A 26,954-nucleotide genomic window follows, 5' to 3' on the forward strand; every position below is an offset into this window, starting at 1 on the left:
ACAAACTCATGGTAGACCAAATGATACTAGACAAAATTGGTAATTTGACATATTGAAAATAAACCGGCATTTTGTATTGCATTTATCCTTCAATCTCTTCTCCACCTCCCCCTCTTCATATACATGTACATACCCAAGACATCATTCATTGCAGTTCTAGTGTTCTACCTTCTCTCATGTAGGCTATTGCCTATTTCTGAGAGCTTTTTTCTTTTATTTCTTTCAATGGGCTGTAGTTTCATGGATGGAGTCTCAATTTGAGTCATGTGATAGGCAGTATTAATGCAGTAAAGCATAAATTTATAATGTGTTGAAACTTGCCACTCTAGTAGTGAAAGTTTTTGATGATCATGATAATTGCTTACTACTTTGAGACCTACAAGTACAGAGTATTGGTCTGTCTGGAAGATAAATAATCCACTTTAGTTTTACTGTGTAGATTTGAGTGAAACAAAATTATAGAATCAGAAAGGGCGATTTATTGCAGATTGCACTATTTCCCATCAAAGTGCATGTAAATTTTTGGGGAGGGGGGGGGTGCCACTTCCATTGACGAGTTGATACCATGCGTGACCACGGGGTCTTGAAAAGCAACCTAAACATGTTTTTTCCAAGTATTGGAAACTATCTATCTATCTACATGTATCTATCTGTCTGTCCATCCGTCCGTCTATCCATCTACCCATCTGACTATACAATCAACAATAACATGTATCTCAATTTTAAATGTACTTTATTGTGTATTTTTATGAAATTAGGTATATTCAATTTTTTCCTCTAAGAACTAGAAAAATTGGATTGACAACTGATTTAGTGCATTAGATATTTATTGCTGCAACTGATTTCATTATAAGGGAGACATATTTACACAAGTATGAAATAATGAAAAAATTATGATTTTATGTAATAACATAAGAAAACGGAAAGTGGAGATGTGACATCATCAGCCCACCTACATGTAATGAATATTCATGACGACGGTTTTCACAAAATATTGCTAAACTTTAAACTTCAAGAACTTTTTTATTTGTTAATCGATTTTGATGAAATTTTCGGCATTTTGCTCAGTGAATTCTCCTCTATGTATCAAGATATCGATAACAACCAATACAACATTAATTGTCATTTTTTTAACAGTTAAACATACAATTTACATGAATTTGTATCATATAATTCAATGCTTGCTTCTTTTATTCATGTACATGTACATCTTGCTACAAACCAAAAATAGAATTGCATTTTATGTAGATTTTGTGCCTTCTCTTTTCTCTCCCTGTGTCACGTTCAGATCCTTCATATGCATATTGGGTTTGTAGAGAAGCTCCCTTTGACAACGGCAGGAGCCCCTCTTCAGATCAGATGTAAGACTTTCCAGGCAGCAACCTTTGTTATACCCAGAGAGAAAGATTGCCAAGAGCTATACAAGTCACTACAGAAGCTCTCAAATCCAGGTGAGTAAATACATGTACATCAAAATTTACATGGAAGATTGTTGTCAGACTTGTGTGGGTAGTTGTTAAAATAATAATTTATGATATTTATATTCATGTTAACCAAGCAGCAGTTAACCACTTTGAATGTTTAATTTATTGGTATTGATATTGTTGATGTTTTATTTTTATTTCATTTTATTTATTTATTTATTTTATTTATTTATTTGTTTATCTATTTATTTTTATTTATATATATATCTATTTATTTATTCATTTTACTTTTAATATTCAGCATTGCTTTCAATTCACTTTTAAATTCTCCGGGACTCAAATTTGATATTATTGCTGTTTTTCTTTGTCATTGAGTAGTCATTGTTTGTTGATTATTTGGGTTTACTGGGTACTTGAATTGTTTTTATTTCGAATTCATTTTAATTCATCATATGGTTTTGTGTGCATATTTAGTGTTGATTGATAGTTTGGATTGTTAAATTCCATTGATTTCAGGCTTCAGCCTATACACGTTGAACATATACATGTACTTTATGCACAAGTAAGTTTGGTATATAATATAAAAGTAAATTCACTTTTTATATCAATACTCCACATACATACATGTAGCTACAAGTTTGTAAATTCAATCCTTGAAAGGATGAACTGTAATACTGATGGGATGAAAAATCCAGAGTGCAATCTTTAGTATGAACTTAGTCTTAATATGTGTGTTTTAAGGGCCTTTATTGAAACAAATAATTATGTCACATAGATACATGTACATGTAGGTGCAAAGGAGCACCACATGTCACAACAAACCAATAAATAGTAATGATCAGCACAGCAATAGCACACTCGAAAATAATTGGATGTATGCTTTAACAAATCTTTTCCAAAAATATTATGCATGACTTAGATATTCGAAAATATGACATTTTTTTGTTTGCTAAAATGAAGTGAAATGTAATGAATGAGAATAATTTCTTGCATTTTCAATACCTGTGCATGTAAACTGTGTATTGAATGATGGACAGCAGTCGGCTTTGTGATCCCAATTTAACCACAAGTCCATCATAGCTGTGCATACAGTTTCGCTGGTAATTCAATCCCCAAAACAGATCGATTCGCCCCCTTCAGTAGTGATGGAGGCGGTGTTTGGTCAATGATGTCATGTTAATAACATTCACCATCCTCAATTTGCATGCATATGGACAAGGGTTATAATGCTCATCTTGTTTTGTACATGTCGGGCCAGATTCCTCTAGAATATGCATTTCTTAGAAACGCATTGTACAAGTATATACCCTAACAGTGTCAAAATGTCAGTGTTGATGGTAAAGTCTCTTGTACCCTTTTTACACAGGCTAAAATTTCCTTAACCCCGTACTATAGGTGGGGCTAAATTGCCATTTAGCCCCACCTATAGTACGGGGTTAAGCTTAGCCCACTTTCTTTTTACACAGCATTTTTGCAAAGTAGGCTAACCCCACCTTTAGTATGAGATTATTTGGCCCTGCAAAAAAGCAGGGTTATCCCAGCAAGTGCGGTGCTAAGAGCAATAGTTTGGGGTTAAGATCGCTAGTGTAAAACGAAAGTGGGCTAAGCTTAACCCCGTACTATAGGTGGGGCTAAATGGCAATTTAGCCCCACCTATAGTACGGGGTTACGGAAATTTTAGCGTGTCTAAAAAGTGTACGAGTGAAGTACTTGTACTACGAATGATCGACAAAAAACACTAGTCCGGGGTTAGCGAGTTTCGTGTGTAAAAAGCAAGCATTCCTTATCCGGGGTTAGCAATTACAATTTGGCATGTGTGAAAAGGAAAAAAAATAGTACGGGGTTAAGGATAGTACGGGGTTAGCGATAGTCCGGGGCTAAGAAAATCCTGTGTAAAAAGGGTAATAAATGCTAATCAATATATTCATAAAAACATACATACATGTACGTGTACAGTGGGGCTCTCATGCACCAATATTTGTACATGTATGCCATCCATGCATGCATGATGCGGGTATTAGCATCATCTTGCCTTGTAAGTGGCCCCCCTGGCTATCACTCTTTGGAAATTATGAAGTGTTAACACAGTGTGTGTGAAATCATGAAATTTTGCTCTAGTGTGAAAGCCTTTTTCTCCATATTTCACTTTCGCCATCAAAATGTGCCTGTACTGTTTGATACAAGCACATGATTTGTTATTAGGAATGTTAAAGAATTGCGAGGGTTTCAGAAGTATTCTCATGGTAGTATTAAAGTGCAGCCTCTTGCTGATTTAAACAGAATTTGAATTGCTAAAGTTAATACTGTACCATGAAGATATACATGAACTCGTGTTGTAGTATGATTTCTTTTTTCTGAAGTGAAAAAGGAGAATCTGATTCATTATGTACATGTATCTCACTGCTTAATTTTAAAGCTATTGTACGCTAGACAAGTATCTTAATGTACAGTACTTGTATGAGTTACATGTCATGATTTATTACATTGATAGGCTCATTATGATTCCATCCTCAACACAATCCTCTTGGAAAATGTGGTTCAACTTCATACCTACCTTTTCGAGTCACTATACAGTAGGAATTGTTCAACCCGGGGCCCCATAATTCAGTCTGAAAACGAATTTGACTCTGTGCAGTCAATACAAATCACATTCACAGTCAGTCCTTAGACCTGAATCCTGCATGTACAAATATACTTGGCATGACTTGCATTTGATCATCTTGCCACATGTGTTAACTGTTTTCATTTCCAATCTTTGAAATTCATGCATCTATCTGCCATTTTAAATAATTCATAGAAATTTCCTTGTTAACAATTGTAAAGTATAATGAGGTACTATAAATTAATGCCATTACTCATGCCCTAATATTGTTTCCTTTTTATGTTTTCTTTTAAATATATATTTAGAATAATGTTTAGGAAGAATTAAGATGCTCCTTTGGTTGGGCATGTACATGTAATTGTGCTAAAACAAAACTTTAGGTGGTCTGTCTTGGACAGATCACCTCTTAATTTCGTCAGAATTTTCTTTTTTTTCTTTTTATTTATTTTTAATGACTACATATTTGTCGCCAAGATATCTCAAATTTGACATTGTCAATTTCATTGAATTTCATGTCATCAATTGGATCTGTCATGGAAATGCCAAAATAAGCTTTTCAAGGTCAAAAGGTCATGATGACGTCATCTAGACGCCATTTTGTAAAATCACATTATCAATCATATCTCCATTATCAATTATCAAAAATTAACAATATTTACATCACATCAATTTCAGGTCAAGGGTCATCAGGTCATGTCATCAAAAGTCACCTGGAGGTCATGCGCGCGTGTCAAAAATTCAAAATGCTCAAAATCACTTTTTGACTAAAGTAGAGTACGTTTCAGGTCATTCTAAGCATTTCAAAAATAATTTTGAAAGAACATTGCAATTTTGAAGATTTTAATAAACAAAATGAAATAAGACAAAAGATCATAAAATTAAGATTATAGAGATTTTGCTAAAATCATTGGGTAGGCCAAACAAATAATTTATTTTTACTCCCATGGTTTATACTTTATTTGACTCCTTCCATTGATAGAATTTTGAAACTTTATCAATGACGCTTTTGATAAAGACGGGAAATAATTGGAACTTGAATATAGATGTACAACAAATTATATGTTGAGATAAAATCTGTAAGACTGTAACAGTTATTACTGGTAACAAATTGTGTTTGTTTTTTTTTCTTCAATTTGTTATTTTTTTTTACAGCTGAGCTTGAAGACTTGTATGCATTCCACTACAAGTCAGCTACTGTTGTACCTTCTATGGTAACAGGTTGGGATCAGTTTGATCTACAGGCAGAGTATGCACGCATGGGTATTCCAAATGAACATTGGTGTAGCACAGCCATTAACAAGAATTATGAGGTAAGACTCTGGAAGCATTTCATGAAACAAATATTCCCTGAATTCAGTGACTATTGTTATAAGCTATTGGGACAGTGATTTTCCGTTTCAAAAAATGGCCTTTTCCGTTTCAGAAATCTCAAATTCCGTTTCAGCACGTCAGAAAACGGAAATTCTGTTTCCCCATAGACTTTGTACACACGGAAAAGTGACAATTCCGTTTACACATTGAATAGCAAAATCACAGCGCATACACTCGCACTGGCCAAAATTTGTATCTGCTACTGTACCAACAACACAATAGAATCCGTTCTAATCGGATCTATGCGGGTGTATTTAATGATTTTTCAAACTGATTTAGCATGCATACATCCTCACCTTTCACATAATTAGCATTATTTTACGGTGAAATTAAATTTCATCGATAATTTTGGGGGTTTTTGGACATCGTTATCATCAGTCAACGACTTTTGCCAATCCGCCATCTTGGATTTTAAGACCACGATATCGTGCTGTTACATCTTCAAACGTAGAGGGCAGCAACACACGACCGTGCAGTTGAGCGATCTGAAGCGATGTGAAGCTCAACCCGGCCGGGGCGCGGGGTACTATCGAGTGTGCTGATGTCGAGAGCAATCACGATGTGTGAATTGTCATGATTGTAGCGAAGTGAGATCGTGTTTTCTGGGGTTTTGTGGCCATTTAATATTCTCATTTTGTTGTTATTTTGGAGTAATTTCTGTTGCTATTCTGTTTATTTTGAGGGAAAATACGTTTTCCGTGATTTTCCGTTTGAAATGCCACTTTCCGTTTCAAAAGGCCTTTTCCGTGAATTCCGTCCGTTTTCCGCGATCGCGGAAAATCACTGTCCCTAAAGCTATTGAAATCCTTGCATGTGATTTGCTGGGAGTGTATTAGTAATTTTAAATCACCAATTGTTTGTTTGTATGAGGAAGATAAGGGACCAGCTCTTGTGTGAATGCACCTCAGTGATAGAGCCACGTCTTTCCTGTAAGAATTCGGTAGGAATCTTGCAGAAACCTTGTCATTGCTAATCGTCACATTCCATCACAGGCACGCAGTGGGAATGCTAGGAAAGTAGTTGTGAAAGATGCACGGCGGATTCAGAGCAGGATTTCTGCTAAAAGATGTGGCAAGGATGTTAGTAAGGTGCCTAATTGAGGGCTTTGACAAGTCTGTAGGCACAAACCCTGATTGAAAATTTGATCAACAAGTGGGTCTTCACAGAAGACCAGCACAGTTTCCTGTTTCAATATCTTGAGCAAGAGGGCCTTCAGTACACGAGGTACATGTATTGTAGGCTGCATATTCAGACCCCTTAATTTGAATGAAGGGTTTGCACTGCAGATTAGTATTTGACGGTGAATGTCATCTTTACCTGCCTCGACTGCCATGCTACCCCTGAAAAAAAATCACATGATGATGGTTCACTGGCAGGCCCTTTTGTGGAACTTCAATTATTGTCAGTGCCATTACCATGCTATAGTTAAAAGCAATTTTAGATCTGACGGATGACATAAACAAAATCACCAATCAACATATGCAGCAAGAATATCAAGGTTACATAATTCCAATATTTTTCACCTTGTCTTGTAATTTTCTTGTTTTAATATAGATTTGTGACACGTATTCAAGAACTCTGTATGTCCCTACATATGCGAGTACACCAGTCTTAGTTGGGAGTTCTAGATTCAGGAGTAGAGGCAGGTTACCAGTCTTATCATACCTACATCGAGAAAACAATGTAAGTTTGTTGTGTTTCTTCTTTTAAACTATTCCAAATCTTATCCTAATATAAATGAATTGAATATAGCTCTTGATTCAGAGAGAGAGAGAGATAAATAATAATAATAGATAGGACTTGTAATTGCCAATTATTTGATTTATTGAAGATCAACGTACATTGTTTGTAGCCTCTACTGTAAAGCAGTTTTTACGTATTACTTTAAACTTGGTTAAACAACAAACCTTTTGAAGGCTAATAATTAGGAGCCATGTTGCATGGTCTCAACTGTACAGTGCTTGACAGACCCCTTTTGTTTTCTTTCTTCGTATCACTAGGCTGCCATGTGTCGATGTAGTCAGCCATTGGCAGGGTTTAGTGCTCGTTGTGTGGAAGATGAAGAGATGTTACAAGCTATCCTAAAGACAAATCCAAAGTCAGATGTCATGTATATTGTTGATACTAGGCCAAAGGTAAGAAAGACAATGGTTATTGGTTCATGAACAGTGGTTTAATTGATACATGTATGTGTCCTGCAGGAGAGCTTTGATAAGGCAGTATGTCGGTTGCAATTGTGGCAGATTGAACTGTTTTTGAGGTATATTAAGTACCTTCTTTATTGAAGAATTCAAGAATGTACTTGGCACACACCTGTTGTAGAATGAAGATTCGCAAGACATGCATTTGTGATTTATCTACATTGCCATGGTAACTGCATATTTTTAAGCTTATTCTTGCTGTAGGTACATACATGTACATGTAGTTGCCAGAGACATTACTAATATGTTTTTATTTTCAAAATCTGACAGCTTATGCCATATACATGTAGGGGTAATTATGACCTGATTAGTTTTTAGGGTTTCAGGTCAAAGGTCAGACGTCATAGTGGTTATTATATAACTGAAATGGCTTGCTCTGGCATTGCATATAGAACTGTTTTATGAATCAACCTTAATCAACTACAAACTTGTATCTTGTATTTGTATTGGATTGCTGTTCGGATTAGATTTTGTATGAAACGGTAAGTACATATACAATGTAATAAGAATTTAGAAGTTTTGGGAAATAAACAATAAATGATCAATGATAATAAGTGAAAATTATTTCTTTCTAGATTAATGCGATGGTGAACAAAGCCTCAGGGAAAGGGTATGAGTCAACAGAGGTGTATACCAACATCAAATTCAAATTTCTAGGAATAGAAAATATACATGTGATGAGGAGCAGTTTGCAGAAGCTTATTGACGGTAAGTGATTCTTTCAACATTACTTTGGATAATATGTCCAATTGATAAAACACTTATCTAAGTATTACAGTCATTTACCTATTCTAAGTTATGTTTACGAACCTACTGTGTGAAAAAGAGTAAGAAATAGAATAAAGGGGATGAGAACCCGATGATTTTTAAAAGGGTAATGAATTCATGTTTCAATACAATACCCTTTTTAAAGATATTTTTAAGATACAGTATGCCTTTTCCCCCTTTACTATAATATCAGTAGGATGATATGCTAAAGAGAATGTTTAAATATGAATTACAGGGCAATTTAAACTTTGGGTTCATTTTATGTTTTATTTTTTTCACTCTCTCTCTTTCTCTGATGTGTACAGTGTGTGAGTTAAAGAATCCTTCTATGGAAGCATTCTTGAGCGGTTTAGAATCTAGCCAATGGATGAAGCACATCAAGGCTATACTAGATACATCATTATTCATTGCCAAGGTAAATAATTTGGTTTGTATAGATTCAGTAAATATGTTTTTTTATATATTGAACATCTTCTTAACTTTAAGAAATAAATATTCATACTCTGTAGTAACTGTGAAGGTCTTTTTGTCACAGTTGTTTGCAACTTAAAGGGGAATGGAACCTTTGGAACAAGTAGGCTTGTGTCGAAACAGAAAAATCAAAGAATAGGAACAAAGAAAGTTTGAAAAAAATTGGACAAATAATGAGAAACTTATGAGCATTTGAATATTGCAATCACTAATGCTATGGAGATCCTCACATTGGCAATGCGACAAGGATGTGTGATGTCACATGTGAACAACTTTCCCTTTGATGGACTGTAAATACCCTAAAAATTTCTCTTTTTGCTTTTTCTTATGGTGATACAAACTCTTTATCCATGATGTATTCTTTAAAAATCTGTATTACAGGCCCTCCTGTAGAAAGAACACATTATCTACTGATAGATGTGATAAAATATGCAATTTAAGTGAAATATATACTAAAGCAGTGGGGAGAGTTGTTCACAAGTGACATCAGACATCTTTGTCGCATTGTCAATTTGAAGATCTCCATAGCATTAGTGATTGCAATATTCAAATGCTCATAACTTTCTCATTATTTGTCTGATTTTTCTCAAACTTGCATCGATCTGTTTCTTTGATTTTTCTGTTTTCACACAAGCTATCTTGTTCCAAAGGTTTCATTTTCCTTTTAAATCTACTTTTATACTCTTTTTATGTTCTTTTTATCATACGAGTAATTAGCAAGGTGACCTCAGAATTTCACAACCCCTACATATCAGGAGTGATTGATTCATGGGTGCTAGTGTTATCTTTTAAATACAGCAATATGGGCTCATTTTGTCTCGCTTGCAGAGCGAGACTATAGGCACCATAATTCTAAACACTGATCACTGATAGTGATTTTACAAAGTAATTTTCATATTTATGCTATATTACATGTCATTTTACCAGCCTATCATTGAGCTATTTTAGATGCTTATTTGTCTTTTTATGTTTAATTTGTATTTGCAGGCTATTGCTGATGAAGGATTGTCAGTCTTGGTTCATTGTTCAGATGGTTGGGATAGGACAGCTCAGACATGCTCTTTATCAAGTATCTTACTGGATCCATACTATAGAACTGTACAAGGATTTCAGGTAACTATCATATTTTTCAGTATGTGGGACTGTTAGGCGAGTGGGAGAAGGTTATGTCATAACTCTGAAATCAAGCATTTCCTGAGCTATCCTCAAGCTTTTCTAATCTGAGATAAAGGATTGAACAACTCAGCGATCATATGTTATGTTAACGCATGCTGCTTAGAGAAGAAGAAAAAAGTTTGTAGGGGGGCTACATTTCCGATTCTGTACGTTAATAAATCCTTATCTGTTAAAATTTGTATGTAACCCGACTGGTTATATAATCAGGGTTTGGTCTGTAATTTCATTCTTATGTACCACATTTAATAGGTGTTGATTGAGAAGGAGTGGTTGGCGTTTGGCCACAAGTTCCTGCATCGATGTGGTCTGCTAGCGTGTGACCCTAGAGAGGTGTCGCCAGTCTTCACCCAGTTCATTGACTGTACCTGGCAGCTATGTCAACAGTTCCCCTGTGCGTTTCAGTTCAATGAGAGGTTCCTTCTGGAGCTCCATGACCATGTCTTCTCCAGCCAGTTTGGCAACTTCCTTGGTAACTGTGAGAAGGAGAGGCAGGATAAAAAGTAAGTCTGAATTTCCCTAACACACCCACGTTTGGGTGAATGTATTGCATACTGCTAGGTTCCCACTGCTGGGGAGTATTCACTGGCGTTAAATGTGTGTCGTCATACTATTCAAGTTGGGGGATGAATCAATAGATCACCCCATCCCTGAACAATACATGTAGGTCCACTGTATGGATTTACGCCAGTGGACTGTTGCATATAAAGAGTTACAGCTATGGTAAGTATGCCATCAGTAGCCAGCCAATCACAATCAAGAATTCCATGGTAGCTACAATAATGGCAAAGAAACCATAGGTGTAAGTGTTAATGAAACAAGCCCTTGATCTATAATTGGACAGGCCTGTTTAAAATATTTTGAACTTGGTCAGTCTAGACTCCTCTAGATCAGAAAATAAATCATGGTCAGACTAAGATTATGGACATCAATCAACCTTGCTTAAAGGACAAGTCCACCCCAACAAAAGGTTTATTTGAATAAAAAGAGAAAAATGTAACAAGCATAACACTGAAAATTCCATCAAAATCGGATGTAAAATAAGAAATTTATGACATTTTAAATTTTTGCTTAATTTTACGAAACAGTTATATGCACATCCTGGTCAGTATGCAAATGACGAGACTGATGACGTCATCCACTCACTATTTCTTTTGTATTTTATTATGTGCAATATGAAATATTCTAATTTTCTCCTCATTGTCAAGTGAAACAAAGATTAATTTCTCGCTGAACATGTGAAATTAGCATTGTTTAATACTATATGTTTCAGTCAAATTGGTCCTTATTGTCAAATCTGTAAAAAAATTAAAAATATTGTATAATTCAAACAATAAAAAACAAAGAAATAGTAAGTAACATCATCAACTATCTCGTTTGCGTGTTACTGATTGTGCAAGTCACTGTTTTGTGAAAAATAAGCGAAACTTTAAAATGTCATAACTTTCGTATTTTACATCCGATTTTGATGAAATTTTCAGCGTTATCCTAGTTTGATTTTTCTCTATTTATTAAAATCAACATTTTTCTTGGTGGACTTGACCTTTAACTTGACTCTGGTTCCCTGCAGAAACATGGTATGTTAAACAAAATAAGAATTTGAGAGTCAGGGTGTTGTTGACTATGCCAGTCAATAATAATAATGATGATACTATATAGCGATTATCAAAAAGAATATCTTTTGATTTGAAAATTCGACCCTATTAATTTTGAAGGAAAAAATTGTGGCTGTAGCTCAAGTTATGAATTTCCAACTTATAGACTCGCATATCTTGATGCAGCACAAAAGGACATCTATGGGCATTTTTGTATTCCAATCTGTATTTGACCAATGACAGTGAATCTTGTGTTTCCTCAAATGATCAATTTCAATAAAGGGCTACAAAGGCTAAAAGGGCATTAAACTTAACTGTAGCAGGAGGGGGTTCAGTTTTCTTTCGGCTTGTTTTTTAACAACCAACCAAAGCGGAAACACAAGTTCCATTAAAATTCTACATATCGATGAATTGTTCGAAATTACTGGATTTCCAAGTCGTCATTGTTGATCTATCATTTTCAAAGCTTTTCATGAAACTCCTTTGTCTTTCATAAGTTAACCTCATTGAATATGTATATTTAGCAAGGGATTAGCAATGACCCAGTTTAGCTTATTAAATTAAATTGTAATGAAGTTGGCATGGATTCATATTATAATGTGAATGAGTCAAGAGGTTCTGCTTTTATCCAGATTTTAAGAAAACTAGTTTGGCGTTGTCCTTTGTAATTTTTTTTCAACTGGTTGCAAAATTATTTATAGCAGGAGAGGATCTACAATGAAAAGCTCTCAGTATATCAGGCAATTTGGTATAGGTGAGATAGGTTTCTTTACTGCAGTTGAATTGTACAAAGTGTTTTTTTGTGTTGTGAATATTGTAACATATATAGCCGTTTCATGACCCCCTGGTGGGTGTTTCATAAAGCTGTTCGTAAGTTAAGAGCGACTTTAAGAACAACTGGTGATCCCTTCTTGCGGTGAGATGTATATTGAATTGGCGATGGTTTAGCGTGTAAGAAAGGATCACCAGTCGTTCTTAAAGTCGCTCTTAACTTACGAACAGCTTTATGAAACACCCACCAGGACTGCAGTGCATTTTGATACTGTACTCATTCTGTTTCTCAATTCATGCTGCAAACAATAATTTACTCAATATATTAAAGGTCACCACAGTATTAGATGTTAAAGACTTCTGTTTGTATTTACATGTAAATACTACATTGCCACATATACCAGTAATAACCAGTTGGAACACTTCATTAGAACATAATTGATACTTTAAGAACAATTCTGCCATACTTTGGCAAAAGGAAGCAAGTTACAAATTAAAGTATTATCTGTTGTTAATGAGCAATGTGTGTTCGTCATTCACATTGGTGTCAATAATTCAACAGCATATTTTCTTCAACATCTTTCCATAGAACGATAATTTCTTCCCCAAATTTTGCCTAAACATGCAACATACAGAGGGTTTTTCAGAAACAACAATAACTTAAATTTGACTAATGTGTCACTTGCTTCCTTTTTGCCAAAGTTGGGCAGAATTGTCCTTGCAGGTTAATTAACGGTATCCTACAAAATATATGCATCTTAATACACTGTATATAGGAGGGCATTCACATGAGAGTAAATTACAAAATATTTTAGGTTGTAGAATAATACTGGTGATGTGTGTTAACATTGGTACGTTGCAAAAGGGTTTGTAGAATGGCTATCAATTTAGTTTTGAAACTTGTTTGAAAGCTCCCAGGGAGTATCCGTAAAGCACGGTTCTGATGTATTTCACACCATATAAAAGCAGATTTTTCTTTATATTCAATACTACATGTATGAAAGAAAAAGAAGACCCTATGTCATAAGGAGTTTTTTTTCTTTTAAATAGCTGTTTTCTTTTTTAAATAAAAAGTAGTCATTGATGTACAGATATTTTTAGGATAGTCTATATTAGCCTTTCAGGAAGTCTTATTTGTAATGGTCAAAGCATTCATTTACATTTCTTTTCTCTCTTACAATGTATATTGTAATATTTTAGCTCATCCGGCACGAAGGGCCAGATGAGCTTATGTTAATATGCCGTGGCATCCGTCATCTGTCATCCGTCCACAATTTCAAAATGCTTCTTCCTCATGAATTCAATTCTGTTTGCTTATATGATAGCACTAGGTGGGGGATTCAAACTTCTACACATAATTTTAAAGCTCACTAAATATTCTAATTTATGCACATTTTTCAAAATTCACAAAAAATTGCTTCTTTAGTTGTTGATCGGTTTTGATTTTTTTTGCTTCCATACCAAGGTCGAAGGTCATTTAGGGTCAATGAACTTAGACCATGTTGGAGGAGTCAACATCAAAATCTTAACCTGAGGTTAAGTTTTTGAAATGTCATCATAACTTAGAAAATATATGGACCTAGTTCATGAAACTTGGACATAAGGTTAATCTAGTATCACTGAACATCCTGCATGAGTTTTATGTCACATGACCAAGGTCAAAGGTCATTTAGGGTCAATGAACTTTGGCCGAATTGGGGGTATCTGTTGAATTCCCATCATAACTTTGAAAGTTTATGGATCTGATTCATGAAACTTGGACATAATAGTAATCAAGCATCACTGAACATTTTGTGCAAGTTTCAGGTCTCATGAATAAGGTCAAAGGTCATTTAGAGTCAATGATCTTTGGCTGAATTGGGGGTATCTGTTGAATTACAATCATAACTTTGAAAGTTTATTGGTCTAGTTCGTTAAACTTGGACATTAGAGTAATCAAGTATCACTGAACATCCTGTGCGCATTTCAGGTCACATGACCAAGGTCAAAGGTCAATGAACTTTGGCCGAACTGGGTGTATCTGTTTAATTACCATCATAACTTTGAAAGTTTATGGATCTGATTCATGAAACTTGTACATAAGAGTAATCAAGTATCACTGAACATCCTGCGAGAGTTTCAGGTCACATGATCAAGGTCAAAGGTCATGTAAGGTCAATGAATTTTGGCCATGTTGGGGTTTTTTGTTGAATAACCATCATATCTCTAAGTTTATTGGTCTAGTTCATAAAAAGTGGACATAAGAGTAACCATGTATCACTGAACATCTTGTGCGAGTTAGAGTAGTTTTCAAAGTCAGCACTGCTGCTATATTGAAATGCGTGATGCAGGTGAGACGGCCAGAGGCATTCCACTTGTTGCTTGTAGAGAGTGCTCTTCAATCTTCATTGTCAAGTGTCCAGTTGATGAGTGTCAGTGTATGATATTATATATATTGTCGTGTACATTTATAAAGCTCTTTGAACTTTAAAGGTTTTGATGTTTCACAAATGTACCAAGAAAGCCTTGTTTCATGAATAATTATATCTTATATCATCCAAAACTTTAGACTTATTTAAGTTTATTTGTTGTTTTATTTGTTGCATAGGTTATCCCAGAAGACATTTTCTCTATGGCGTTATATGCAGGCTCGTATGTCTGATTACATCAACCCCCTCTACAAAGCTAATCATCCAAGTACAGGTGGTATCCTCACACCGGACTTTAGCCCTCAGATGCTCAAGTAAGATAGAAATCTATGACTAAAGGCCACCGCACACCTTACGACTGTTCGCGATCCAATTTTGGAACAAATCAAATTTTGCTAATTTTCTGAAAATGTGAATGGAACATATCATTTTATTTGAGGTTAAAATTAATTGAAAGAATACTAATATAACCATTTTGAAAGATTGCAAGGCTTTATTTTGTAGTAAAGGCCAAATTAGTTTCAAATCGTAGCCAATCGTACAACTGCTATGACGTCATTATGACTAGCTATTAAATTTGCTTTTATTCTAAGAAGGATGATAGCATAGTCACAGATTTGAACATAGGTATTTGTATGATGATTTAGAATATTACACAGTAAGATATTCAAAGTCTCAATATTAGCATTAAATTCTACTGCATTTTATTCTGAAATCGGGTGGCAGACCAATGGTTAGGTGTGCGGTTGCCTGCAGGAATCCTACAAGCAGCATACCAATCCTCATATAACATCATAGGCAAAATTATAGGAAATAAAGGAAAGCTGCAATGAAAAGACACATAGCACCCTCATAGCAGGATTCCTGCCAAGAACGGGACACAGACTTCAGACAAGTTGTCTAAGAATATACTCCATAGGATGTTTCTAGAACAGGGCTTATATGATATTTTCTTTAGGAGGAGCATACACGTTTTCTTGAACCATGATGTAGTTTGGATTAATTTGATGTTCACTTGATTTTCAGGGAAACCTTTCCATTTGATGTAATTCATTATTGACTTTAGAATGCATGCATGATACCACTTGTTAAGCTTATAGAAGAATATGGGCTTTATCAACTCATTTTCAGGTCAGAGAATACACATTTTGTGTGTATTAAATGGCTAATTGTAGACGATTCAGGGTTTTAATTGATTCATTTCAAATTAGCATCCTTGTTTTAACAGATGTATTGAGATATTGATATACCATTGACTGTTACGCCATAGAATTTGCTAACTTCATATTTCCCTGATGTTATGAATAAAATTGTAGGTTTTGGCGTGGGATGTACAACCGATATGAGAATGGAGTACATCCAAGGGAATCGGTCTCTGATGTATTGAGTGCAATGAAAGATCACAGTACTTCACTAGCAGACCATGTACAGTTCTTGGAGAATGTAAGTACACACTGTTCTGTCATGATTGTATAAATAGAGATTTAATTAATGTAAAGTGACTATGTACAGTATATGGTTCTGTAAATTGATCGCTTGTTTGTAAGGCAATTATCATAAGATATAACTTTGTTTGATTGAAATGACACTAGTGAGTTCTAATGATAATTATTTATTAGTGTTGAACCTAAAAGGGTGTACATGTAATGAAATGTATTTCTGTTTGATTTTGTCACCTCCTCCTGTTAATTGCCATCGCTATTATCACAACTACCACCGCCTCCATTATCATCATCATCATCATGGTCATCATCACCATCATCATCATCTTCATCATCATCATCATCATCATGGTCATCGTCACCATCATCATTTTCATCATCATGGTCATCATTTTCATCATAATCATTATCATCATCATGGTCATCATGATTATCATCATCATCATGGTCATGATGATGATCATCGTCATCATCGTCATATTACCATTACACACTGTAAAACTAGATTTATGTCACCTTCTTCATGGTCTACATTGATTTTCATTATAATTTCTTCAGAACAATTATCTGGTTGATCATAATTTCAAGATTATTTGTCATGATTATTACAGCAAATAGCATCATTGAAGAAGATGCTGGCATCTGAAAGTGTAAGCAGGGAAGAGAAACCTGATACTAATCATATCTTAGAGAATGGTAGCAGCCAGAATTCCATCTCACTAGACAAAGATGATATGATATCAACCAAAGATGACCTATCTATTGAAGTAAGTATTCCTAAATCAGATGCCCATTGCACATGGAAATACAAAACCTTTTACCCTACATAACCTTTAACCTTACATTTACCCAAACCATATGACCTGTATTATAAACTCCAGTGTAAGTTAAAATATTGTCTTAGTCCGAGCTATGTGAAGCGATAAGTGTCAAATACTTGTTTACATTGCTCGCTTCATATAAGTTTTATTGGGTCTTTCCATGTTTTTAGGTTATGGAAGCTATTGTATTTATCATTTTAAGATGACCTATATTTAAAATAGAACTTCAGACCTATTGTATAAAGTGAAGCAGGAGTTAACAGTATGGGCTTTCAGAGAGGCTAAGACTGGAGTGATCGTCACAAGAGGAAATGTTGCATCACTCTTTAATCACGGTTTCTCATTTGGCTCAGTCGATCTATCACGGCGTGGGCGACATATCCTTGTAGCTAGATCAAATTGAATCTTCCGGAGAATGTAGATGATATGTTGTATTTGTTCCAAGAAGATTGACACTAAATCATGTTGGACGTTAGTTGGTGACAACATTTAAACAGTTTTGGAGTTTATTTATAACTCTCACCCATGCACTATAATCATCTTGTGGATTTTTTTTTTCATTTAGAAATATGACTCAAGTGCAATCAACAGAGATGACTCACCCAACAACGATGTGTCCTCCTTGAAGACCAGTCCATCCCTGAGACGGGATGATAGTAGTGAAGTCCTCTCAGCATCCCTTATGAACAATGCTGTAGAGAGTGTAGCTACTGAATGGCAGAGCTTCAGGCATATAAGACAGTGCTCCTGTTCATCTCCATTTGACTACTTCAGCAGAAAGGTAACCATTTTAAGGATTCAATTGGATTATAGTAGTTTTCATTTCCATTTTTGTCTCACCTGCATAGCAGAGTGAGACTATAGGCGCCGCTTTTCTGACGTCAGCGGCATCGTCAACATCAAATCCTAACCTAAGGTTAAGTTTTTGAAATTATATCATAACTTAGAAAGAATATGGACCTAGTTTATGAAACTTGGACATAAGGGTAATCAAGTGTTACTGAACATCCTGTCTTAGTTTCAGGTCACATGATCAAGGTCAAAGGTCATTTATTGTCAATGAACTTTGTCCTTGTCGGGGGTATTTGTTGAATTGTCATCTTAACTTTGAAAGTAAATGGATCTAGTTCATAATACTTGGACATACATGTAAGAGTAATCAAGTATCCCTGAACATCCTGTGCTAGTTCCTAGTCACATAACTAAGGTCAAAGGTCATTTTGGGTCAACAAACTTTTGTCTTATTGGGGATATTGTTGAATTGCCATAATAACTTTGAAATTTTATGGATATAGTCATGTGATCAAGGTCAAATGTCATTTGGGGTCAATGACAGTATTAGTATATTATATGAATGGTGTTTTTGTGAAAAATTATTCCATAGTCATTTTCAAAGTCAGCACTGCTGTTATTATTAAAATCACGTAATGCAGGTGAGACTGCCAGAGGCGCTTTACTTGTTCATTTCATTAATTAAGCATATAAACGATAAAAAAGTAAAGAAAAAAACAACAAAGATACACGGTAATATACAAGTAAGGTAAAAAGGCTAATATTGTACGAAAGCTATATATTGTGCAAGCATAAAAATGAACATGAAATGGGAAACAAAGCAAAGATTCTGTCGAGGCAGTCCCTATATACATAAAATTTAAGACTTGTACTGATAAAATAAAAATAATGACAAGGAAATATGATGGAAGAGTTAAATTGGTGCTTGATTTGGTAGTTGAATGACTAATTTAATTATTTAGCTGTTCTTGATATTGCATGCAAGTATTTATTTTAGTAAGCTTACACTTAGACAAGAAAAAGTTACTGTCACATGCAGTAAAATGAAAGTTCACCTCTGCACAGTAATATAGCTTTTACATAAACCAAATATGCCAGGCGGTTAGCCTTCCAAGCGATATAAAAATAACCAGTTTTGGTTCAATACCAAATATGATATAGTGTGCTAATTAAGAAAAAAGTTGGTGAAATTATGGACCAAGAAGATTGAATTGAATACTGGCCCTGGACAGTAAACTTTGAGATCTAAGGTTCTAGACCCTATGCAGTATGTTTACAGACAAGAAAGACATTTTACTGCATATGCAACTCATCTAGATTGGTTACTCTATGTGGTTTTGTATGTCTATATGCAAACCTTGTATTGACATTTCTTCCATCTTATACACCTGCTTTTTCCTAACAGTACCATTGTTGGAAGTGTGGGGAAGTCTTCTGTATCCGATGTATAGATAAGCAAACTCTGTTACCGGGTCATGAATCCCAGCGTCCTGTCCCAGTCTGTCGGCCCTGCTACAGGGAACTCAAAGCGGGTTGTTCCGAGCCTAGCACGCCCTCACGCTCACCGTCCGTGGGTCTGTCCCCAACGCACATCTTAGCCAGTGGTCCATTATCACCGACATCACCCATCACAAACTCATTAGGGACCATGCAGATTCAAGAATAATGAGAGACTGATGACCCAGTTACATTGCTAGAATGGATATCAGTCTGAAAACTTCTGAACCAAGTGTCACATCACCCTCAATTTCAAGGTTTCCTTGGTAATTGTTTGGTACACATTCTGTTTTTTGTGATGTATATGTAACTGGGTCACACGCACTTCAAGGATAGGACGATGTCTGCTGTTGCTTAGCCAGTGTTGTCTATAGAATATAACGAAGAGTAAATTAAATATATTTTTTTTCTCTGTTTTTCATTCTTGCATTTTAATCTCCTCAACAGTCTGGTGTCATTATTTTTCATTCATTTTCTATTACCTCTACTTAAAGTTTGCTTCTTGATGTGTGGCTCAGTGTTTTCACTCTTATTACATCTGAGTGATATATAGAGAATTCATTTTCCATCCAACATGATGCCTAGATCTAATTTTATATTTCTGGGACATCTTTATTTCAATGGATATGTACAGGAATTCGGTATTGCCAGAGTTTTTTTTCAAATGTTTATTTTTAAATAATAATTATGTAGAGATGTTTTGCCCACTGAATATGTGATAGTACCTGACTTTGTCAAATTTGTGGCTGTGCCACAGCATAGATATCCATTGGGCACAACATGAATCTATGTTTTGCCACTCTCTACCCAGGTGTGGATGAGTGCTGCCAGGAAGGGGTTCCTGGGGTAAAGTGTTTTACAAAGAGGTTGGTATGATTCAAAGTCATGTTTACACCCCAGTGCACATGTTTGTAATGCATATTCTGATTGATGACTCTCTAGCAGTGCATATAGGCCTGTATAGAGTGTGCTCTGTCCAGTTCGATATCATTCCATACCACGCACCACTAGGAATTCAAGTGTGACATAAATGGCCCGTTTCAGAAAGAATTAGAACTGTAGTTACCTTGCCAATGTTGTAACTACCTACCATGGAAAGCTTGATTGTGATTGGCTGCTGAGCCCTGTTACCATGGTAGTTGTGTAAATGGCAAAGTTGAAATAGTTGTAATTCTTTGCAAAACAGACCCAAGGTCCCACTTACCTCATTGTGAAACACCGCTCCTCCTAGAGTGCCAAAATCAGGTGCGTAGCTGTGCTAAGCAGCATGGTAGCAATCTTTCCTACCGTCATTGGTAGATGTGTATGCGTCACAAACATCAAATTTCTTTATTTTTATTGAATTCAGAGGTATGAATTTGATTTTTGGTGCTCAACCCTGTAGTAAGTAGTCAACCAAGCAACTCTTCATCATTCTAACATCTGCCAAAACAATGAATTCGTCACAGGCAAAGCAGTCAATGTTTGCAAGTGTTCTAGCTTATATCAATGTATTGATTGGAAGGGGAAAGCAATAGGGTAACCTACAGCTTGCATAGCTTGTCAAACTCAGTGTCTCATGACTATTACAAATATTTCAATGTAGATGATGATGTTATAGGACTTGGTGAAGCAACTTTAAGATTGCCTTGAGGCACCTGAAATAATAATGAAGGTGATAGTACCAATGATAGTCCTCATTTACCATTAAAAGTCGTCATGATGTGGTCTTCAAGTGAGCCCTGCGTAATACAACATGTTATTACTCTCCTCGGATTGAATACGCCAAGCACACAGTGATCAGGCAGAAAGTCCCATTTTCAGGTCATTGGTATGATATCATTGACCTGGCAGGGCTAGGGATTGAATCTATAATCTTTCTAAGGTCAAGTAATAGGCATTTTATTACTTACCCAACCATGAAATACAGTAGTATAGAATTTCTGTTGAACAATTCTCATTGTAATTCAAGAGTAATCTGACAGTTTTTATATTTCCTCTAAAAATATACATCCCGGAAGTTTATTTAGCCTCGTCCCCCCTAACCAATATCCGCAATTTTCTATTACCTGTTCAATTACCAGACACAACATACGAAAACAGTAAGAGAATCATGAATTGGTTTAATAATTCTCTGCAACAATTTCAATACTTCAAGACAATATTATGTTTCATCTCCTGATCAGTGTGAGAACATAATTTGAAATGCTGGCGTGCCTGAAGACCAATGTGTTGGCAAAAATGAGAAATTTTAATTCCTATTTTTTTTCTGAAATGAATGCACTATTTTCAGTGTGCCTCAATGTTTGTATAGAAATACGATTGTAATTGTAAAATTAAATACAATCATCCTTTTCTTGCATTGAAGAGAATATTTTTGGTTCTTGGCCTTATTTCATGAGGCTTTTCATCAATCACAAATTATTAGCTGCTGTTGTAAGCTACTGAAATCCTGCTGTTTGATAGGTTTAAAGCAGATTTATCATAATTATAGAAGTTTTCATGAGACTGGGTGCTGATTTGGGAGTTACAGGTTGGAACAACATTTAATATAGATTGGGTCAATTCTAAGGATATTTTTATATGAATCTGAATTAAAAGCGCTTGCCAAGTCTTGTATAAAAATTGTGTAGTGTGAATGTATGATATATATGTGACTATTGATATGAATGAACATTCCCTTTTTACAAATGAGTAAGTATGTAGTCTGTATTAACTTTGATTCCTTGCATAATTGCTTAGTAATAATTCTTATTTTGGTCTATGTGTGATGAAATGTAATAGAAATGTTATATTGTTCATGAAGTCACTTTTTAATCTATCACTATCACTTCCATCATGCACATAGTAGAAGGGTGTAGGCCCATAGACAAACAACATGAAAATGATTTATATCCACCAATTTCATTTCGGGTTCAGTGAAAGGTGTTTTAGGGCTTAATACAGTAATGAATATAGCTATGATAAAGTGTGCTATAGGATAGATAAAATGCCACACAGGTTCAGAGCATGATCCTACACGGATGCAGGTTTTCAGATTAAAAATCCCAAGCTAAGCAGTCAGTCATGCTGAAACATCATATAAAGGGTTTTGAAACCAGTTTGATTGTTTCTTTCTTCTCTCAGAAAGAAGCAATGTATCCTTTGTGCCATCAGAACAAATTCCTATTCCTCTTCATAATGATACTTTACTTTTTTTATTGAAAATAACAGTATGGTCGAAAATTATTGGAAAACCCCCAGAGTGAGTGAAAAACAACAACAGCGCACGTCACGGTACATGTGCATATTGCATGAATGATCATGCATACATGCTACTAGTACGGGTGACCAAGCGTTCCATCACCGTAGTAACGTGGTACATGTGCACGTGAACATTGCTTTCGCTATGCATGGAAATTTCCAGAACGAATCGCGCACAAAGGCTGCTGGGATAGCTGCATTGCGTAAGTAGTACGTAGTGCTGTACTTTTATTGTGGGTCAAATCTGGTAAGGTTTGCAATCGCGATTGGTAGGCTGGTTTCACAGAGCTTAATATGTGCAGTTCCTAGACTGGATTTTATAGACTGTATTATCAATTAGGATGCTTTTGGAACCAATTTTTTTTTATACTTTAAAATTAAGATTTCTCATCAAATTCACTGTTTATGGGTTTTTTTTACCCCTTTTTTCAAAACTGTTTTCCACTTTCTACCCCAGGTTTCCGTGATTTCCGCGGAAAATCCGCAAAGCGGAAAACTTAGGTCAGGCTTGTCAGCCACCAAATGATTTACGGAACTGAGGTTATTTTTCAAACTTACCAATATTGATCTTTTCATCATTCAAAGCAATCAACCCCCATGTAAGTCATGATCATTTCAAGTTGTGTATAGTTTAAAGTAAATTTAATCATTTTCCTGATGAAATCCTGCTTTAATATTGTAACGAGGCAAACATTTCGAAGGACCAAGTTTTGAAAATGATGCAGTATTTCTGTTGTGAACATTACCGGTAGTAGTATTCCAGTTCCAAGCATGCATAATGAAGCAAAATTTAACAGATTTTCCAACTTTTCTGGAGGAGTTCATTATTAAGCTGTTGACTCCTTGATGAAAAAGCTGTAAGACCTCTCAGCAATATGGAAGCCATTCATTGCTAGCAAGCCTGGTCAGATATTTAACTTGGGTGGCTTATACAAAAGGCTGGCGTATTTTGAAAGACATTTCTCACTCATCACCAGCCAGCTACCTGTGATATAGTTCTCAAGATCATTTTACTGACAACATTTTAACTGCAGGTAATTTTTCCAACTTTCCAATTGGGACCTTTTCTATATTTCAAAGCAATTTACCCCCAATTTATGCCATCTGCTTTCAGTTTAGACCACTCGGCATCAAACACCCAATTTTGAAGTTTGGGTAGACACAGTGCAATGTAGATAGATTTTATTTATCAAATTTATAGAAGGCATTTCTATTGTGAAGACATTTTTTTTCCCAATTCAGTGTATTCATTAGTGTGGCTTCATATTTCTCTTCATATTTCTCATTTCCTTTTCTCTAGGAAATTAACTTTATTTAACTGTCAATTTGAATTTTATTTGCCGTACTTGTAAATGTTTTACATATTTTCTCATCCTTTACACTACGTATTATGTCCTATTAAAATACATGATATGAAAAGTTTAGAACAGTAATTTCTTTAGACAAAAGAAAAATACATTGATGACCTATGTAAAGAGTTTTTGATGATTAACTATGTAGATTTTGTAATAAATAGCATTCAACACAAATGAACTTGCAGTGGTCGATTAGCTCATGAAGGAAATGTAACTCTCACTCCTCTTTAGTATTTCACCATTTCCCTTCCTTTCTTTACTATACCATGAGCATCTTCTTGTGATTTATATTGATGCATTACAAATGTCCATATTGCTTTCTTTGAAATGCAGATGCATACATTGTAGAAAACAGCGTTGTGTTTAATTTGTGTGTTTCATAATACATGCATGCAAATTGGGCCTCTCTTTTTATGTCAGTTGTCACCCCTTGTTATCCTGTGAGATTCGTAAATATCAGTGTAATGATAATAATATGTCCATTTATATAGCGCAGTTACTATGTGCATATACTCAACTGTGCTTTATGATACTTGGTATCATATTAGTATCCCGGCCGTAGCTGAGCCGCTGTTCTCGTCGCTAAAGCGTCAAGGAATAAATCTTACCGGGTACCCATTCACCTCACCTGGGTCGAGTGCATCACAGTGTTGGTGAATTTCTTGCTGAAGGAAAACATGCCATGGCTGGTATTCGAACCCATGTCCCTCTGATTGAAAGACAATAGTCGTAACCACTAGACCATGATGCATCCACAGTGTACCAAACACTATGCATTGATGACTGTTTCTCTTTCAATGTGATCACAAACCTTATTCAAACACTACAGCTTTCCTTGGATCTCACTGCTAGTTCTACCGATTGTTTCTGTATTTTTTCAGTTCTTACTTGCGGTACATGCTATCCAGAAAAAGTTGTCAACTTTCAATGAAAAGTAGGCCTTATGAATATGAAAGTTGGAGGCACATGTATTATAAGACACACAAGTTATCCCCCTCTTTTATTCTTAGATGGATTAATTTACCTGAGTGATGCACATGTCACTCTCTACCCCCTTCATACAAACTTTAGTATCACTCTACTACTGAGAAAAGTTGTGGTGGGTATATCATGTATGCAATCACAACTTTTCCTGTTAAAGAAAATTATAGCATGGTGATAATGATAGCCATAATCGTAATAATGATAACAGCAAAGATTATGGTTAATGTCAACACCAACATTACTATTTATTTTTCAATGAAAAAAAAGTAAAAATAATCAGACAGAAATGAATAACATACCATCTATATTACTTCAAATTACTTGTACGATGGCATTTGACAAATACATTTAAGTAAAGATTTTTAATGATAACTATGCCACTAATCATCATGTAAAAAAATAACTCATTGCTTGTTTATTCTTGTCATTCTCTTGCAATATATTGTTTACTCTTTCTCTGACCTCTCCTTTTCTGGTTATCTTGACTCAGATCTTTAAAGTGTTGGCATTTTCAATCTCAAACCTATTACTGTCAAAACTGACAAAATGTTATCTGTACCATTGTCAGCCAAAATGATTGAAGATTTAGATAGAAACCATGAATCAAACAAACTGTATTTGATAGTGATTATGTCATGTCTTTTATGCCAGAACCCACTTTTTCTGGTTTATTTTATTTTAGCCTATTGTGTTATTTGAATATATATATTTTTAAACCCTTTATCCCCTTTTTTATATGTGTGCCATGCCAATTTTGAAGATATATCACCTATCAACAAAGAAAATGCTATTGGTGAAAAAAATTTTGGTTGGCTCTTTTATATAATATTTGAATAGTTGTTGTACACTATTCAGTGTCCATAAATTGGGTGATTTCAAGTTCAGTGTTGACCTATTGGTGTTGGTGTTAGGTCAATTTTTACATGATTATAACACTAAACATAAAATGATGATGGTCCCCAAAAGTCACTCACCAGTCGTTGAGATGTCACTGATGCGATCTGTATCAGTTTTACAAACTCAGAATAAGTTTTGGAGCTTGGGGAAGCAATCCAAATTTCAACACCAAGGCCAACACTGGACTTGAAATCACCCATTGTATCATTTAAAGTGATAATGAAATCTACAGCAAGTAAATGAACAATTATCAAACATGGAAAAAAAATATTTCCTTACTAAATGTTAATTATTTATTCCTTGTAAATTGATGGATATGATTTTTATTTTTCATGATTTAGTAAATGAAATATATGTTAAACTGTATTTTAAAGATGTGCTAGAATGTGCATAATGTTGTCAATATAAGAACACTGATGGAATGTATTTTCCTTGGAGCACTGTCATTGTTTTTTAAAAGAAATTTCTAGCATCACTTGCAAAGCAGTATGAGCGCCTTTGTGTATGTATGCTTGTACATAAAAAATGAAAAAAGAAAGTATAAATGTATATGTTCAATGAAATTCCTTAGTTTATCAAATCAAAGAGTTTACAGAAATTAAATGGAATATGTGATAATATATATGTATAGTATAGCTTATAAATCCAAAATACCACAAATGTCATTTGTTATTTGTCAAATTTGCTTTTATTGTTAAAAATTCATGAAGAGATATATGAATGTTGAGTGATTGAAAGAATGTTCATGATTGTATAGTAAGACAAGATGAGAGAGAAAAAAATATAGGGGCGCTCTAAACAAAGCACTTTTTGTCTCGCCTGCATAGCAGAGTGAGACTATAGCCGCCACTTTTTCTGATGGCGGCGGTGTCAACATAAAAATCTTAACCAAAGGTTAAATTTTTAAATGACAGCATAAGAAAGTGTGTGGACCTAGTACATGAAACTTGGACATTAGGTTAATTAAGTATTACTGAACATCCTGCCTGAGTTCCAGGTCACCTGACCAAGGTCAAAGATCATGTAGGTTCAATGAACTTAGACCATGTTTGGAGAATCAACATCAAAATCTTAAAGCCTGTGTATAGCTTTGGTAAAGGGTCAATAATGTGATTGATAATCGAATATCATTTAATATGACAGTCTTACTAGAGCGTAGA

General features: G+C 35.0%; 1 protein-coding gene across 2 annotated transcripts in view; it reads left to right on the plus strand.

Moving 5' to 3' along the window:
• LOC121411453 (myotubularin-related protein 8-like) overlaps window positions 1-26,454 on the plus strand; it is a 46,645-nt gene extending 20,191 nt beyond the window's left edge. For both annotated transcript variants that reach the window (XM_041604203.1, XM_041604211.1), the window contains exons 3-15: window positions 1,289-1,451; window positions 5,179-5,336; window positions 6,952-7,080; window positions 7,398-7,532; window positions 8,174-8,306; window positions 8,672-8,781; window positions 9,825-9,950; window positions 10,263-10,513; window positions 14,964-15,098; window positions 16,101-16,227; window positions 16,838-16,993; window positions 17,613-17,828; window positions 19,245-26,454. In XM_041604203.1, coding sequence (XP_041460137.1) covers window positions 1,289-1,451; window positions 5,179-5,336; window positions 6,952-7,080; window positions 7,398-7,532; window positions 8,174-8,306; window positions 8,672-8,781; window positions 9,825-9,950; window positions 10,263-10,513; window positions 14,964-15,098; window positions 16,101-16,227; window positions 16,838-16,993; window positions 17,613-17,828; window positions 19,245-19,505 — 2,100 coding nt within the window. In that variant the 3' untranslated portion in view covers window positions 19,506-26,454. The remainder of the gene's footprint in view (window positions 1-1,288; window positions 1,452-5,178; window positions 5,337-6,951; window positions 7,081-7,397; window positions 7,533-8,173; window positions 8,307-8,671; window positions 8,782-9,824; window positions 9,951-10,262; window positions 10,514-14,963; window positions 15,099-16,100; window positions 16,228-16,837; window positions 16,994-17,612; window positions 17,829-19,244) is intronic.
• The last annotated feature ends 500 nt before the right edge of the window (window positions 26,455-26,954 follow it).

The sequence above is a fragment of the Lytechinus variegatus genome, chromosome 1 (genome assembly GCF_018143015.1).
Source record: "Lytechinus variegatus isolate NC3 chromosome 1, Lvar_3.0, whole genome shotgun sequence".
NCBI classification, from domain to species: Eukaryota; Metazoa; Echinodermata; class Echinoidea; order Temnopleuroida; family Toxopneustidae; genus Lytechinus; species Lytechinus variegatus.